The following is a 19,059-nucleotide window of genomic DNA, read 5'->3' on the forward strand; positions in this document are numbered from 1 at the left end:
AACCAAGGTTACTAATTCCGCAAAAGTGTCTGGTCTGGCTACTCGAGCTAATTCATCTTTTATCTCCTCATGGAGACCTCTACGGAATATCGTCTGCTGAGCCGTATCCGGCCATCCGGCCAAGGTAGCCAACCCTTGGAATTGAGACACATAGGATTGTACATCTTGATTCCCTTGTCTAATATCCAATAGTGCCTCATACGTCGAGTACTGAATTTCTGGTCTCTCAAAACGTATCTGTAAATTGCGAACAAATAGGGCATAGTCGTTCACTGACGGATCGTCAGCCGTTACCAGAGGTGTTGCCCATCTTAAAGCGTTGCCAGTCAGGTTGGAAATCAAGAACCCTACCTGGGCTCTTCCGGACTCGAAGGTTCTTTTTCTAAAAGAAAAATACACTGAGCAGGAATCCAGGAAATCCTTTATACACTTTGGGTTTCCGTCGTACTTGGGCATGGAAAACGGCATTGGTGGTAGTTCACCTCTTCCTTCATCCCTGATTGCGGCTTGGTTACGCAAAGTCTGGTTCTCGGCCTGAAGTGCTTGCATATCAACTCGTAGACCTTGGATGGCGTTACACATCTCCTGTATTTGTTCAGGAGTAGCCATCGAAATCTTCTCTGGGCGTTGTATACTGTCAAAACTAACAACTTCCCCTTTCTTTATGCCCAACTCCTCCTCACCTGAACCTCCAGGGGAGCCTGTAGAAGACGACCAACCCTGTCTTCTTCGATGTTTCCTTGATGCAGTCTTCTTCTTGGTCTTCTTTTGACGTAAATAAGGACGTGGCTCCTCGGAGGCCACCTTGACCGGATGGGAACCAAATCCGGTGATCTCCCAGGAGCCAGTCCCAAAACTCCAGGGAAAAAGCCGTTTAGGCAAAAAACCCTGTGTAGCAGATCTTTTCTTCTGTCGGAAAGGGTATTAGATCCACCAATTGTGATTTCCACTATGCTGAACAAAGGATCCTTAGTTGTAAGTAGAAAGTCAAGGGCAAAAACCGAACTGTAGTTTGTAGAAACTACAAGTTCCAGAAGGCACCGCAGGAGATCAGGTAATGTTCGGAGAGTTTTGCGATCCAGAAGGCGCCGCAGGAAATCAGGTAAGGTTCGGAGAGTATTGCGATCCAGAAGGCACCGCAGGAGATCAGGTAATGTTCGGAGAGTACTACGAAGGCACCGTAGAAGGCAGAAGATACGTGGGACTAGCAGCTCTGTGGGAAATTACGGTAACGAGAGCTCCGGCACAGAAGTATGATTGCCGTGGAGAGAGGGAGAACAGTGGAAAGGGAGTGCTGAAAATACTCGGAAAGGTAGAAGAAGTAAATTAAGAAGATATAGGGAAGATAGGTAAGCAGAACAATAAAGATAGATGACTACCAGCATAGGGACAGAAAACCGAAGAGAAAAAGAAAAGAAACTCCCGTGAACTTACCAGTAGAACCCGCTGCTGGATATACACTAGAGGAATACACCGCGAGTGAAAACAAAAGAGTAGAAAACGTCCAAGGTAAGAGGGAAGGGGTAAGGTCTTTCTGCGAAACAGAATATCAACGAGCAAGGGCAATGAACAAAGTTGAGAATAACGATGATACAACGCACCGTTGTTACTGTGCGTGATGCGTATATACGTTCCGGATGCCATCTTGGTAGAAGGCTAGACCGTTAACTGGGAATTGAAGGCATTCACTTTAGGTGTGTCTCCACCGATACCATAACTTCCATGGCCGGTGCATAACAGGTACGGTTGGGTGGCATTTGTATTTGATTGAGTCTTCTGCATAGAATATATTTTTGGCATTATCAAGGTAATATGAAAAGGATGTTTTGGATTTGCACTAAAACAGGTCCGCTGTCCAAGGTCCCTTGCACTATTCTGATATAGCCAATATTGTGTTGTTGTTTGACTCCTTCCCATTGTCATATAGCTGTTAGCACATCTAGTGGATGATAGGCCTGCGGCTGATATGATGAGGTTTCACTGGTCATCCTCAATTAGCCCCATTACAGGGTAACTGCAGAACACCTAAGGGGCATGCTTGCCCATTAGGCTCCTTCCAAGGTAACCACAGGGTTCAAAAAGGCTCGAAAATTCCTTTAGCCTGAAATGTGAAAGTAAATAATCCATTTGAGCCAAGTCACACATGCCACAGCACCACCAAGAAGCAATTGTTGGGGTGTACATCTCCAGTTCAGAGCCACAACAGCAAGGCCTTGTGGGTATGTAGCCAATGGCCATGAAGAATTCCATCAGGAAGCTCATACAATCAATGGTCCACCCCTGCATCGAGTGCCCACTAGCAGACACAAAAGTGGTCTCTTATAAAGTTACTTACTAAAAATTGAAAAGTATTCTAAAGTGAAAATATCTTTCCAACCACAATGCCGCATATCAAATCATCATTTAGTGAGGAGAGTGCATCAAAAGATCATACCTACAAATGCAACCCAACCAAAATGTTACTATCATGGTCAGATAATTATTGACCAGACCAAGTTCCAGAACGAGTTCATCCAGTGCATAGACTATATACTTGTGCCTTTGGGACAACAGGAATCCCCAATTGATTATCCAAGGTGTTATACATTGAAATGCCCAAGGGTCTAAATTCCAATAAGGTTTATAAAAACATGTTTATTTACCATATTCACTAGCCTAAACTATACTTCATCCTATGGGGAAGTTATATCCCTCAGTCAAGGGCTGGGCTAACAACAGAGGTACAAGTGCTGTATCATACTCAAAACATCATTGGTAAGGTGTGTATGGTTCTGGTACATTCTAGACTAAGGAGCCTCTTTAGAGAATAGCCTGCTTTGTTGCAATTAGCAAATACAGTCATGGACTTAGCTTCCCATATACACTCAAGTATACACTTACATAACATACTTACAATCTTTGTAAAATGAGTATGTGTGCGTAGAGTGTCCTTTTATTCAAATGGAAACATTAATTTGCACAGTAGTTCAAACTCCATAATGGAAAATAGGTTGTTGAATTTTTAAATATGTATTAAAATTAATATTATTATTATTATAATAAAATTATTCAAACTAAATAAAGCACTGTTACTTACAGTGTTACAATTCATAATTCCACTAACCGTTTTCATTAAAACATGGTAAAGCATTACACCTTTTGCATATGTTGTCAGTCATTGTAATGTTTATTCTGAAGGGCTAACCCCTGGAGAGGTACAGTAAATGTAAACATGAGGCAAAGAAGGTTTACATTACTGTTTACACTTATTTTACTGCTCCGGGATATTTTCAAAATGTTTTGCAGACAGAATGGGAGGCAGGAATTGAAGTTTGTTACCTCTTCCCCTCCCAGCTACCATGTAAATCCCCTCAGTTTTGCACCAGTATGAGTTTTTCATGGTGGCATAAAACAAATGGATTTGTATTGAATCCACCAGTATTATTTAACACGCTGAAAGCAGACAGATTCTATTGGAATCCATTGTAAATGCCATCTGCAAAGCATAATTTGCAGGAAGCATTTACATTTTTTACAAAATAGAGAGTACAAGAAACGAGTAAAGGGGATTTCACGTGTTTTTACACTTTACATTTGCGATCCGTTTTATTCAAGTTTAAATTGCATACAGGGTACCTAATTGCATGTTTAACAAAATTACCTAAATGTATTAAAGCATACCGATTCATTTTGCTGCTGTAATAACAAGAAACCTTCCACTTTTTTTCAAGTTTTCCTCTAATTTCCTTTGTTTTAATTCGTACCCAAAAGTGTGCTCCAAAAGTAGAACCCATTCAAATTGATTATGCAACAAAATCCCATTACAATTAAAAAAGTAATGAGTTAAAGATGCAGTGCTGCTTAGTTCATGCAGCATTCATAGCCATCATTCTGCAGCTTATCTCCAAACAACATCCACTAAGAAAGTCCAGGAACCTTAGGAAGCAGTTAGTTGAACATCTAGTGCTCTATCAGGAGTTGGCCGGTATCCTGGCAGTAAATCCTCCAGGATACCGCCCACTACTGCTAGGATACCGCCCAACGCAATTAGCGTTACCGCAACTTGGTCCGGCACTATAAGCGTCAGATCACAAGTTGCTGTGGTGGGGTAAATCCCCATTTTTTCAGAGTCCATGGGACTCAATGGGGCATTTTTGGCGCAATTACTGCAGCAGTAATTGCGCTGCGGTAACTGCACTGAAAATGATCAGAATGGGCTCAGATCTGGAGGTGAATGCTCCGAGTTTCCCCAAACTCAGGATTGGGCATAGCGATAATGCAGCGGTAATAGCATTACCACCGCATTTTTACCTCTCTGCCCAACTCCTGATGAGGCCCTTAGTACCTTAATCCTATTTCCAGTGAAACATGAAAGAATATTGAACAATGTGACTGTGTTAAAAAGCAGTTTGTTAAAAAAAAAGCATACTTATCACACTTCCAGTGAACAATGGCAGACTATTCCATTCAGAAACCAGAAATCTATGGAAAAGAGTAGCCAAAAACTGAATTCATGAAAAAACAATTGGCTTAAAATGCAGTTATTTAAAAAATAAAGTGTACTAATTACACTTCCAGTAAAAATTGAGAGCATATTTCATTTAAGTCTCCAATTATTGTATCACAGAAGCCAACAAAAAGCTGTTTATCCAAGCCAAGGCAATACCCAAGCTGAGCATCCAAGCGAATCCAGCCAGCCTTTCTCCAAGCAATCTCTCCCAATGTCATCTTCCTGATGTCCAAGCATTCTCCTTTATCTCGGAGAGGACCAGCATTCTTAAACTTCCTTAAAGACATTCTAGGGATCTCTGACTTCCACGTGACAATAGTGTCTGATCACAGGATATCTTTCTCGCAAGCTATCATACATTTGTGACAATGGCCCTCATTACGACTCCGGCGTTAACCAATAGCGCTAATAGCGCCATGGTTAACGCCGGTAACTTACCGATTCCGCCAGTGGTAAATGGGGAATTACCACCCCATTCCAAGGTTGGCGGGGCGGTAATTCCCCATTTACCATTGGCCCTTTCCCATTCCCATTTTTGCCCCATAGGGCTCAATGGGACAGGGGAAGGCGGTAATTATGGTACCGCAAATTGCGGTACCGTAATTACCTCGAAAGTCCCTTTGCGGGTCTATACTTTAACAGCTGGTCCAGACAAGCCGTTAAGGTCGGGAGCCGCAAAGGGACTTCATTATCAGGCATTAAGGGTTTAACAGCGCCAACACCTTTTACGGCGCCGTTAACCCCTTAACGCCAGGGTCGTAATGAGGGCCAATATGTCATAAGATCTTGATTTACATTTTCATAATTTATGCACTTCCATTATAACCTGTCAAAGCTATCTTATTTAAAAACATTCTTACAATCTGTCATCAACAGGTGTAACTAAGATGGATGACAGACTTCACATGCTTTTCACCATTTTGAATGTATATAAGATACAGTGGCACAATTTAATTTGCATGCTGTCAGCTATCATATGGAGGAAGGTGTAGTGTCAAGAGAATTAATTTCAAGCTCATAGTCAGAAATGTTCTGATTATCCACCATTTTGTTTTTTTTATACTTAAGCCCTAATTCACCCCATTGGAAAACGCTCTGTGAATTAGGCCCTTACTATTTTCAACAGATGATATATACATTATAGACAGCTTTACATTGCTCTACCTACTGCATTGGTTCCATTAACAAAGAGCATGTTATATTATGTTATGTTATGTTATGATATGTTATGTTATGGATATTTATAAATCGCACGTTCGCCCAAGGGCATCATGGTATTAAACCGTCAGAGAAAGAAAAATGAAGAATGGAGTTCTCAAAACAGAAAGGTTTTTAGAGAACAACAGAAAGAGAGATGCTCAGAGATGGCACGCAGGGAGTGAGGGACAGTGAGGGAGAGAATTCCAGGCCTTGGAAGCAGCGACTGAAAAAGCGCACCCACCCGTATGAAAATGTCTGAACCGAGGGATGGAACATAAGGAACAAATTTAGTCTGAAGATATTCTGATGCACCATGCAGAGCGATATAAAAAGAATATGTTTCTCAATGGGGAGCCAGTAAAGCTGACGTAGCAGGGGAGACATATGCGCACCCAACGGGGGTGAAGTTTGGCCCGAGCTGCAGCATTCTGAAGGAGCTGTAGATGGTGCGTGAGATAACAAGGCTGGCCAAGGTAGAGCGAGTTTGAATAGTACTGAGTACGAGAGCCGCAACAACAGGAGCCTGACATCGGGGCTGGAATAAAAGGAAGAACTTTCCACAAGATTTTCAATTTAATTGAAATTACCAGATTTCCAAACAGATGTGATCTGATCACCCATAGATAGAGATGAGGCAATTTTACCACCTACATTTTTTCCAGAAAGGACAGGCACAGGAAAAGGACCCAAAGAAATAGGCCAAAATTTGACAGTCCAAAAAGACAGGGAGCTGGAGGTACCAACAACAAGAACCTCTGTTTTATCACCATTGAATTTAAGCCAACTCGCCACCATCCAGGATCCCAGGTCCTCAAGGTAAACCCTAAGCCGTGCCGCAGTCTTCAGCCGAATAAGATCAAGGTGGACCATAATCTACGTGTCATCGGCATAGGAGTAATACCGGAATCAATGGAACTGAATAAGGCAGAGAAGTGGCCTGATGTAGATGTTAAATAGTGTTGGCAAGAGTGCAGAACCCTGCGGAACACCGCAGGACAGTAGAACAGGCTTAGAACAAAAAGGGGGAAGTAAAACAGACTCGGAATGATCATCTAGAATGGCAGAGAACCATGCCAAAACTTGGCCAAATAAGCCGGCCGCCGATAGCGGCGAGATCAATGTGGGATGATCAACTGTGTCGAAAGCAGCAGATAGATCTAACAAAATCATTGCTCCAACACCACCTTGATCACAGAAGTGAGGACTGACTCAGTGCCTCTTCTGGGGCGAAACCCTGACTGAAAAGAGTCAAAGAACCGAGAAATTCCCAAAAACGAAGAAAGCAAAGGAGAGACCAGGGACTCCAACAATTTCATAAGAAAGGGGAGAAGTGAAATTGGACGGAAATTAGCAAGCAAAGCAGGGTCCAATGAAGGCTTTTTAAGCAAAGGGATCACAAGCGCATGTTTCAAAGCATTGGGAATGTCTCAGTCACGAAAAGAGACATTCACTGCCGATGTAATCAGTGAGACAATATCACTAGAGATCTCCTTAAGAAGCACAAGAGGAATAGGGTCAGACAGTGATGCAGATTTAAGTTGCTGGATAGCCTTGAGAACATTATCATCAACGAAAATAGAAAAGGTAGACCAAGTGGAATTAGGCAAAATAGAAGAAGGGAGAGAAGGTTTAGTAACAGGCTGCCCCGCAGAGCTGCTGATATTGTGACAGACAGTCTCAATTTTGTTATGAAAAAACAAGAGAGAGAGTTACAGATGTCTTGGGATGGCACAATGTGCAAACCCAACTTGGCAGGGGATGAGAGGGAATGAACCAACCAGAGCCTTAAGTTGGTTGACAGCTGCCTCCACCTTACGGCTAAAAAAAGATTGTTTAGCAGAAATAATGGCCACTGTAAAGCCTTCAAAAACATAGTTGTTCACAGAAGATCTCAAAAATAAACATTGATATCACTAACCTGTCATGATTACCTGTGCTTTCAATATAACAACCCCTTTCGTTCTGTATGAATGTATCTTCCTCTGAAAATTGACTTCAACCCAGCAACTGTATGCATGCATGTGCCGTGCTCTACAATTACTACAATCCAGCAACTGTATGCATGCATGTACTTCTACAAACCAGAGCCCAGATGCCCATGGATTTGGCGCGTTATATATATGAATAAATAAATTAATACATAGATTCACGCTTATTTCTTCAAACTTCTCTAGAATCCCACCCACAAAACTCATTTGGAGGCAGTACCAACACCTTATTTCAAGTAAAAATTCATAGTTCAACAATAATCACCTATTTGCATGGCATTTGCAACATTAGACAATTGAAAAATAATGAAAATGCAATGTTTCTTGTAGATATGGAGGCCCATCTAGTCAAGAAGTACAGCACACCTTTGCAATTGGTTGGAGAACATATCTGGCCAGTTCAGAAGACATCATTGTTGCTAGTGTGGATGGCAGAGGAACGGCTTATCAAGGTGATGCGGTAATGCATGCTGTGTACAAGCGACTTGGGACATATGAAGTTCAGGATCAAATCTCAGCCGTAAAGTGAGTTTCAAAAGGAAGATGTTCTTTCTGATCACCTAACAATATTGTTTCGTACACTTCCTTTTAATATATGCATGGTTTTCTTTTTCCCTCTTTTCTTATTTCTGATTGATCATTTCTGTATTTAATGTGTACGTTTTGGAAACCATATAACAATAATAACAAATATATACATATGTAGGGTCATTGCATTAAATTTTTAATGCAGGACTAGTTCCATCTCCTTTTGTTATAGGGAAGTTTTGACTGTTTGCTTTCCCTCCAGCGCAGAGTTTCTAGATGCACAAGCTACCATTTGTAAGAGTGGCAGATATACACATCAGATGACTGAGAGAAGACAAACAGCAAATGAACATTTTCTTAGATAGAAAATCTACAGGATAATCATCACAATCTATAAGAAATATGTTGAGGGGCCAGATGAGTAAAACTGATTCACTGGTTGAACACATCCATGAATGCGCAGCGGAAGAGCACCAGATCATTGTGTTTGATGATAAAATCAAGCTGGTAAAATACTAAAAAATGTAATGGCCGGAGGCAAAAGCATAACACAAATTTAAACCACACGATTATTGTATTGGTACTAGAATATGAATACGTTGCTGAAGGCCTAAGGTTTAGGAGGCATAAGATCACAATTATCTTTCAGGCAAAAACGATCATGTGTTGGGATGTGTTCAGATTGTGTTATGGGTGATAGGGACTGAATGAGCGACACACAGGAAATGTGGCAGAGCAAAGCGAACATTTTAAATTTAAGAAGTTCTGTCTTGATGACAAGGTAATGAAAAGGAGACCTCAGCTGATTCACCTAGTGTTTTTCAATGGGGTTGCACCATTATCAAACGCTTTTGTGAATCAAATTGAAGTACAACGGGTTCACAACCACACTGCGCATACACGTTAAGTATGGAATATTTTAATGAAAGTGAAAGCAGCCGACACGTGTTTCAACTACAAGGTCTTCTTCCAGGCTGATATATACATATCTGATATTACAGATAGTTAATGTACATAACAAATAAATAAATATGAAAAGTCAAAATGGGTTGAATGCTCCAGAAACAAAAATCAGGTCATGTAGGTGCAGGTAACGATGTGAGGTGGACCAATAATTAAATTCACAATAATACAATGAAACAATTTTACCATTCATGAGTGACGGCCAAAATCGTCACCAACTAGCCATTGAAGGGAGAAAAAAAGACATATACCAGGCGTAAAACAATTATAAATAGTTTGCCATATTTATAGCACCCACGTGGGTGACACCATAGCCAAGACATCATAATGCATGCTCAATCATGCAGTGAAAATCCCATATCTATGCAGATCCAGCTGATTGTGTAGATTTGGGTGCACTTAGATACATCTACAATGAGCCATTGTTTGTGACTTGTTAGGGAACGGCATTACCAATTTTCATGTCTGCCTACCTTGACAGTGTTCTGTTCTCCCACTTGTGGAAACTTAAAGTGTACTAAAATTGAAAAGAAAAAAAACAAGTTTTCAATCAATTAAATGCCCCCAACACTTACTTAGAGGGAACCCTGTATACACCCTCTCTGATTGGCATACCTGTTTTCAGTAAAGCATTTTAGCCTCAATTGTGTAGCTCTCAACTCTTGTTGGTTACCCTGGGCATAGGGTCCAAATCCTCACAACCGCCCGCTGCATCTTCATTAGCGAAACAACAAATTGTCAACCTTGAATTAGAGGGTTAATATTTACATAGCTCAAGTTACAGCAACAAGCACTTTGTGGTTCCAGTCTTATGCCATACAATTATTGCTGTATGTGTTGTGCTATACTTAGTATGAGTTCATGTTGTCCCTCCCATGTTTCAGATGAGGCTGGTTTAGCAACTATGATAGCGATCAAATTATTCCACATTCCACAAGTGCTATGCATCAAGCACACACATTGCCTAGCCATGACGTTGGGCCTCATTGGGTCCGGGTTCCCTGAATGGGGAAATACTAGGCCATTCCAACCTAGGAGGGCCCTGTATTTCCCCATTCAGGGAACCCAGACCCGGACCATCCCCATTCCCATTCCCATTTGAGCCCCCATAGGCTTGCTGTCCAGGTTTGCTTAGGTGTTGGTACTTCATTAGGTGCTGTTCTTCCGATAGGCACTGGGCAGAGCCCAACTGTGGCTCTCTGCTGGTTTATCTGTTCTTCATACGTCACATATTTTGGTGTGAACGTTGCTGGCACTTCGAAGGGGGTGGCTGGGGTGCAACTGATGTCTGGCACTTCCTCTTCACTCCCACCTCTGGGCGATTCATCAACCACTCCTACTTCCTTCTTTGCATCCACCTTCCTGTCCTCCTCTGGATCTGGACATATAGGTCTGAAGAAATGTTCCTTTGGGGTCCATATCTTCATCACTCTCTTTAAACATCCTGCCGTTCTTACGTGCTCATCTTTGTCCCGTGTCATTAGTTGACATTCTCCACTTGGATTGCAATAGGTCAATTTTCCCACAAATGTTCTATGTTTCTTCGGATACCGAAACTTTGTTCCTTCTGGTGCATTAGTGTTGCCATTCACAAAGTCTCTTATTTCTTCATCAGTCAAGTTTTAGGGCTTCCCTCCTGACTCAACGTCAATCATGATTTTCATCCCTATGGCCTTTTTTGCAGTTTTCTGTGTCACTCAGAGATTATTATCTTGATAACACAGAATCCAAGCAATATCATCACCAACAGGGCTCCTAGGATTTTGAAGGTGTCTGCCGTCCATTGTGGAACCGATGAAAACAGTGATCCAAACCAACTGTCATCATCAACTTCATCAGCTTCAGCAATCATCTGATTCTGCAGTTTTGTCAGCATACCTATGGTTTCTGTTAAGGTTCCATTTTTGTCATCGTGAGATGGTATAAATGTATAACATGATTCCCCGATTTTTGCACAAACACTTCCATCCATAGCTGTGATCATGTATAGGACATATCTGTTCTGGAGAGTCATTAGTCGAATCGCTCTTAACTCTTCCTTGATTGCGTTGAATCCCTTTATCGTTGTGTTGATGGTCTGCAGTAATTCCCATCTGGTTATCTGTAACCATTTAGTATTTGCTCCAATCTGAACTCTTGGCATCAGGATTGTCGTGAACACTGATGAGGTCAAGCTGAACAGCCTGTGTTCGTATGGGATTGCATAAAAGGCTTTTTCTGATTTGGCAGAGAAGTAATTCTCTCTATTCTTTCGGTTCATCAGTTCCACAGATCTCTTCTTCCTCATATGAGCATCTGTTTTCGGGAAACTGTCAATGTTCAGGTCACCTTTTGGAATGACCAATGCTGGAACATGGACATTCACCAATGTGCATATACCTCCCCAATTCTTCAGCAACCTAATATATGCTTTGGATCCACATGCCCAAAAATGCAGTACCATGTGCCATTCCTGTGGCATCGAAGATTCGTCCACAGTTCTGATTTTCTCCCTTTTTTCTTGTACAATTGTTTCTGAAGCACAGTTTGGAATTCTCCAATGGCACTATATGTAGGGGTCCTCCTCTGTCTTTGATCCACGTTAGCAATCTGGCTAGTCTCGGCCATAATGGTTTGCATATCGTCTGTGCATTTTCAATGGTTTCCTTGTAGTGTCCAATGATCATCCATGCCCTGCCGATCACTACTCCTTTCTCTCATCCGTTTGGTGAAAGCACTGATCCCCAGATTTGCATTTGGCCTCTGTTCTTCCATCTTCGCGTTTCTTCCAGAGATTTCCCTTGGAAGTTCAGTTTCTTGCATGTTTCCCTCCTGATCTCCGCTCCTTGAACTCCAGGCTTTTCATATCTTATCACAATGTTCTTTGTTTTGCCATTGTTTCTTGTCTTTATTTCTTGTACATAATAATCTTCATCTGGATCCGTCGTTTCAGTTGCCCATTTGAGTGAAGCATCCCTTCCCATGAACTGACCTCTGGTCTTGCACATTTCTATGTGTGACAGACAGTGTGCTATGTGCACATCTACTTCAACATCTATGAAGATCTTTGATTTCCCCATGCTGTAAGATAGGAGTGCACACACAAAGCATTCTTCCTCTGAAGTTCGTCTTCTAACTTCCTTCATGTGTTGGTACCATATGTTGTTGCCCAAATGTGCTGTGCTGTCCAAGTAATCGTTCATTCTTGTCGTCTTGTGTGCTCCTTCTAATTCTTAAGTCCTTCCTGTAGTTTGTTATAACCACATCCTTAAACACATCTGTATAGCTTCTTCTTGCTGGAGGATTCTCTGGTATTTTCATCAATGATCCAGGCATTTTCGTCTGTATTATTTGAGTAGGAGAAAGTCTGGTAAGTGTTTCTTTATCTCTCTGTTCTTTCTGGCTCTGTTTATAAAAGTTCATATTGATTCTGCCAGTATCTCAGCACTTGATTGTCTCGCAGGGCTCAAGCTTGACCCTTTTGTCGCTGGATCAGGTGTGCTTGTCGGTGCTGTCTCTGTTTGTTCATTCTCTAGAGACCTTTGTCTCTTTAAAAGTTCAGCTTCCTCCATTAGTCTCTCAACTTCTCTTGGTGTGGAACTTCTCACCGTTGTTTGTCTGAGCTTTCCCCATTCTCTGCAATGTGATTCTGAACTTCTTGTCACTAGACTAGGTGTTTATGTGTTCATTATTTGTGTGTGTGTACCTTCCCTCAACCCCTTCTCGGGTTTGCTTTGCTGACCCTGTCTCCGGCGTTGCAATTCTTTTGTTACCCCAAGTTTCATGTGTGTGTCATTATTAATCACATCCATCTCAATGTAAGGTCTGGGTACCTTTGTAGGTTGCATGCGTACATCATTAGGTGGGTGCACGGGAACCTGAAATCTTTGTGCTCCAATGAAAAATGAAGTTCTGATTGTCAATGACAGTGATATGATAATGAATACTTTCATATGTAAGCAATACATTTGTAAGTAAGTTCACAGCATTTTTTCCTTGGCCAATATGTATGTCTCTCCTCATGAGGGAGGAGAACGTAACTACTCTGGTTTCCCATCTTGATCATTTAAGGAAGCAAAACTAACCTTTAATACATATTAAAAATAGCCACTGGATTCTGCTGTCTCTGTTTGCAGGTTTACAAATGCCAAACTGCTTATCCTTTGTCTGAATAATACACTGTCTTTTGTCTCTGGAAACAGTTCCTTTCTCTAAAAACAAAAGTTCCAAATGAGGCAATAGGTTCAGCAAGTCTTTTAATTTGCGTGTTCAAAATAGACCAGTTCCCAGTCAATGTATCTTATCTGTTTTGCTCCAGATGACATGTCGTTCCTTGACAGCATAAACAAAACAAAGTCCTTGGCAACACCTTCATGATCTGTCCGGTTACCAGACATTTGATCGAAAAAAATTGGTCGACTGGACAAATGGTCGAACCAATTTGGTCGAAAACCAATTGGTCGAATTTTTATTTTTTTATTTTTACCCCATTTTTTTGGGGGGGGGGGTTCCCCCCAAACCCCCTCTTTTTTTCTAAAAAAAACCTTTTTTTTCCCTAAACTACAACCTTAAAAATATATATAAATAAAAAAAATAATTCGACCATTAGGTTTTCGACGAAATTACGTCGACCAAATGTCCTGTCGACCAATTGTTTTCGATGAAATGTCCGGACACCGATCTGTCCCTCGAAGGAAAGTTTTACGATCTTCTCTGGTGATGCTGCTGTTGATTATAAAGTTCGACCTGCATTATGATACCATGCAGGAGCATGCTCATCTGCTCAGAGTTCGCTGGGTCTATAATGAATGTGAGGACATCAACACTGGCATGTCTCCCCACAAGTTCTGAAAAGTCTTCAATTAATCGAAAAAATATGTTGCTAGCAAGTCTGCTATCTTCTCGTGACAGGGACATTTGTCTTGTCCTCGCTGTATTCCGGAAGCAAAAGAAAGATCTCTGCAATCACTGTGAGCAGCCTCCTTATTGTCTTTTCATTTTCAGGATCTTGAAGAAACTCTGTTATGTTTGTGATTCTTCCCACCAACGACCTCAATACTAACTCAAAATAAATCAGAATATCTTTGGTGAGGTCACTATTGCGTGACACCATGAGTAAGTCCAAATAAGGCTTCTGTGTTGAAAAAGTCAGGATACTGTATTATTTTCCAATGTACGTGTGCTCGATCAAAATCTGGCCTATCCTTTCTTATCAGGGCTTCAGTGTGCCTCAGTCCAAAGTCTAAAAAGAACAAGCTATTTTTGTGGCTTATACGTGCAATTCTTCTTCTTCACCCTTGTTAGGGAGAATTCTTCAGAATGGCTAATTTCCCTTACCTGATGAGTCCCTCAGCAGCTTTGCTGGGTTTCTAGGATAAATTGTTTTCACCTGTGAGCTTTTTTCCCCACACTTACATGTGGTTTGGCTATTTGTTGTACATTTTGTGCTCATGGACCTAGGAGTCTCACCTAGTCCATAGGCATCATCTTTTTACTGTGTGTCACACAGCACCTTTAGTGCAGTGACACAGGGTTGTCTTTTTAGACTTCCCACTTTAAACTCAATTTTCTGGGACTGACTACTGTCTCCCAGAACATGTAAAGTTGCCATTGACTTTACTAGTCTTTTTAAATTTACAGACCCAGTACAAACTATCTTCCATAGAGTACTGGAAAGGATTAATAGTTATTCCCTTTTGTCTGTTTCTCATGGAACATTATTTTGTTCCCCTTTCTCTAAGATTTGGCTGGTGGCAGTGGTATCTACCATTTATTTCCTACCGCGGACTATGAAAATAGCCTTGGTACTGTTAGAGGCTATGTTGGTAGCCTTGAACTTTAATCCGCTGGACCCCTTTTAATTTTATTTGGTTCTGGTTAGGTTTATTCACCATTTCTTTTTGTAAAGATCTTTCTCATGCTTTAGTTGGTGCGCCAAACCAGGTTTGGTTCCTTTGTTCGCCGTCCTTTGGCGTGCTTCTGCACAGAAGCCCTTCTTAGGTGACTGAGTGTCTGGGTGGAAAAGATGTGAGCGAGGGGTTTGAGGTCCCCTGCACAGGGTCTCCTTGGAGACCCAAGTCGCACTCTAGTTTGATTGACTAGGTGGCTTTCCTGCCAGGACAGCCACCCTGCTGTGGGATTGACAGCCAGGCTGCGTGAATGGGGGAAAACTGCATAAAAAGCAGGTCTCTGGGACTTGGAAGGCAGAGTAACCACTGGATCGAGAGAACCGAAGAGAAGCTGAAGGAAGAGGACTACTGCAACTCCTGAACCTCTGGTGAAGCCCTGCTGCGGGTCCGAATCACCTGAAACTTGGACAACAGGGAAGATCTGCAAGGAATCTTCTCCCCTTGAGCTGGTGGGACCAACCAGTTCACCAATTGCCAAGCAAGGCCTCCCTCTCCTGGTTGAAATTGCAGTGCATCACTGCAGTGAACCGGATAGCCACGAGGACTGGACCCTGTTTGGGTTTTAAGGAGCACACCTTTTATTTGTCGCTTTGCTCTGCTGATGGTTTCTTCGCTGGGCAGTGCAGGACACTCCAGTCTTCCTTCTTCTTGTCAATCCGACAGTCGCTTCAGGAACCGTGAGCCTGCAGGACCTTCTGCCTCAGCTACAGCATTCTTCTTCTAAGGTACTGTTTAAATCCGGTAGTTCGTTCCTTCTGACCGCGGTGAAAGTGTTTTAAATCTTTCACTAATCCAAGGGCTTGTCCTTCTCTACTCTTTTGAATAACTTTTCTTCCAACCAACTTCGTTTTGAACTCTTGGCAAAGACTTAACCGCGAACTACTCTGAACTGTGTGATCCTCTGCAAAGACACTAAACCATTAACATTGGCCCAGGCCTATTGATTTGAATCTGAGTTGTAGTAAGCCTTTTCTAGATTGCCCTGCCTATTACTTGTTGGTGCTGCTTGATTTCAAATAACCTTGTCTTTACCTCCCTTTTTTTAATTGATGCAGCGCCATTTTGCTCACACTTCATTTTGAGCTTAACTTGTCCAGAATTGATTGGGTGGTGTGTAGTGTATTAAGATTGTGATTTTCTGATGCTTTATAATAGTGAACTGTTTGATAACTAATGGTGTAAATAAATGTATATTCTTTTACTCATAAACCTTGAATCAGTGTTTGTTTGAACCATGGTAATTGTTATCCTTTGAGTAACTTCTGATACTGCTCACTTTACTCTTGAGATAAGTCTGGCTGCTCAGCCATCGCTACTACTTTACTGTGTAGTACAGGCTTGTACCAAAGGTGAATTTGTACTTATACTTGTAGTCTTAATTGTATGCAGTGTTCCCAAAGGGTACTGCATATGATTCTGCCTAACAACCCTGTAACTAGGATGCATGCAGTGTCTGTGTTTTTATGTCCCTTTTTACCCTTATTTTGCTCAAAGAAAGTGTCCAAAACTAAGCCACAACTTGTACAAAATGTTCATTGTCTTTGCCTTGCTGATCATGCGTTCTTCTTCCTCGTCATGAATCTCGTCTGCTGTGGTTCTTCCCTGTTGTCTGTAGTCTCTACGTCGTGGGGTGTGGGCAGAGGGTCTTCTCCGATGTATGGCTCGATGTCGCCTAGAAAGATCCAAGCTCTCCTTCCCTGTAGCTTGACTGCAGAGAGTGTGACGTCCGCCACTAGAAAGGGGCTGTTGAACCTTGGCTCAACCCACTTTTTTCTTGTGTGATTTCTCACCAGGACTGTGTCCCCACGGAATATGGGAGGAATGTCTAACTGCAGAACTGGGTTTGTTGTAGTATCTCCTTCTGTGTTCTGTGCTGCCCTGCACCCTTCTTGTCATCGCTGCAGCTGTCCTGAAATGACAGTAAGACAAGATGTCATGCAATTCAAGTAGTTTTGCATTTCAAATCCTAACACTTCTCCTGTTGGCTGGGCATCACATCTAGCTCTGTTTTGAGGTGTCAATGGCATGCGCATCCTTCTGCCTGTCACTATTTCGTGCAGTGTGAGAGGATGATCAGAACCAGGCTAGTTTATGAGTGCATACAGTGCCAGTGGAAGACAGTGTAGGTCATCCCTTCTTCAGAGTAAGCTTCAACTTGGCTATCCTTTTCTTCAACAAGCCGTTGAGCTTCTTGCATTTGCCGTTCCCTTGAGGAAGATACGCAGAGGAAAACTTGTGCTTTATACCAAGCAACAAGCTAATCTGCTCAAATACTGCATTAACAAAATGAGGACCATTGTCTGATCTCATGACTTCACACACTCCCCATCTCGGAAACACCTCACTCACTAAGAATTTTGCCGCACAGGTAGAGTCTGGGTGTGTACATGGACCTGCTTCTATCCATCTAGAGAATGGACAGACCACAACTGTCACGACCCTTGCCCAAACCCCCTCTGGCAAGCCCATTGGCCAGGTGGGGTCAGGACTCGGGTCTTTACGGCCTGGCATCCTCTGCAAAAGCCCTCCTGGGGCCAGTCTGGTGCCTATGGCGCCAGGCTCATCCACCATGAAAAACATGTGCTCTGGAACAACTTTTTGAGATTGCCAGCCAACATGGAGGCATCCACATAGCTTGGGTCCTAGGAACCAAGCTATGCGGTCTAGTTATTGGGTCTGGTCGCCTATGGACTACTTTACCTGGACTATTTTGTTGGGGCTATTTAAACCACACCAGAGCAAGACAACATGCTTTGCGTTATTTTGCAGTTTGCAACGTGACGCTCACCGTGTCCAGCTATACCCACGAACCTCGGAGAAGCAAACCCTGCAAGGAGACAAAAGGAACATCATTAGCAGCAGCATCTTACCTGTAGTCTTCATCTTTAGCTTCTCGCAGCTCCTGTGAACAGCTTCCTTGAATCTGCACGCCTCCGAGACTGAACGACCTGAAAGAGGAAGACAGAGGCAACATTAAAGAAAGTTTCAGAGACATTGTCCCCAGCAGCCAGTCCTTTGTTCTTCGTACCGAAGAAGGAAGGGAACTTGAGAACCTGTATTGACTACCGCTCATTGAACCAGATCACTGTGAAGAACTGCTACCCCTTGCCACTTATCCCTGAGATGCTAGACCAAGTCAAAGATGCCCAGATGTATACCAAATTGGACCTTTGAGGAGCGTACCACCTGGTCCAAGTCAGAAACGGAGATTAATGGAAAACCGCCTTCCGTACTGAGATCGGCTTGTTTGAATATCAAGTCATGCCCTTCGGGTTATACAACGCTCCTGCAGCATTCCAATATTTCATGAATGACGTCTTGAGGGAATGAATTGACGTGTGCGCTTTAGTGTAAATAGACGACATCTAAGTGTACTCAGACTCGAAACAAGATCATGTCAGGCACGTTTGTTCAGTCCTCACCAAGGTCCGTCAACATTGCTTGTTTGCAAAGCTTGAAAAATGCCTTTTTCACGTCACCAAAGTAGTTTCTTGGTTTTATCCTTACTCCAGGAGGCATCAGAATGGACGTGCACAAGGTAGATGCCCTTCTGAAATGGCCTTCACCAACGTCTATGAAAGGGGTGCAAAGCATGCTGGGCTTTGCAAACTTTTACCGCCGGTTCATCCCAGACTTCTCTCAGGTTGTGCACCCAATCACAGTAATATTACGAAAAAACAATAAAAAGTTTGCTTGGACCGAAGAAGCAGAAGAAGTCTTTCAGGAACTTAAACAATGGTTTACCTCTGCTCCAATCCTGCGACATCCTCGTCCAGACCTCCCTTATGTTGTTGAAACTGATGCGTCCAGTCTAGCAATGGGGGCTGTCACAGAGAGACCCGAAAACCAGCCAACTACATCCTGTGGCCTTGTGGTCAAAAAAGTTCTCACCTCCAGAGATGAATTATGCCATCACTGACAAGGAACTTCTGGCTATCAAATCCACCTTTAAAGCCGGGCGGCACTACCTTTTGGGGGCCAGTCCTCAAGCCAATTGCGGTAG

General features: G+C 42.4%; 1 protein-coding gene across 1 annotated transcript in view; it reads left to right on the forward strand.

The window, feature by feature from the left end:
* The window catches only part of FAP (fibroblast activation protein alpha), a 1,146,500-nt gene that overhangs the window by 774,213 nt on the left and 353,228 nt on the right, over window positions 1-19,059 (forward strand). Inside the window, exon 20 of the mRNA XM_069616321.1 lies at window positions 8,008-8,202. Within this exon, the coding sequence (XP_069472422.1) occupies window positions 8,008-8,202 (195 nt within the window). The remainder of the gene's footprint in view (window positions 1-8,007; window positions 8,203-19,059) is intronic.

Source organism: Ambystoma mexicanum, chromosome 9 (genome assembly GCF_040938575.1).
Source record: "Ambystoma mexicanum isolate Mex_15411 chromosome 9, UKY_AmexF1_1, whole genome shotgun sequence".
Classification (NCBI taxonomy): domain Eukaryota; kingdom Metazoa; phylum Chordata; class Amphibia; order Caudata; family Ambystomatidae; genus Ambystoma; species Ambystoma mexicanum.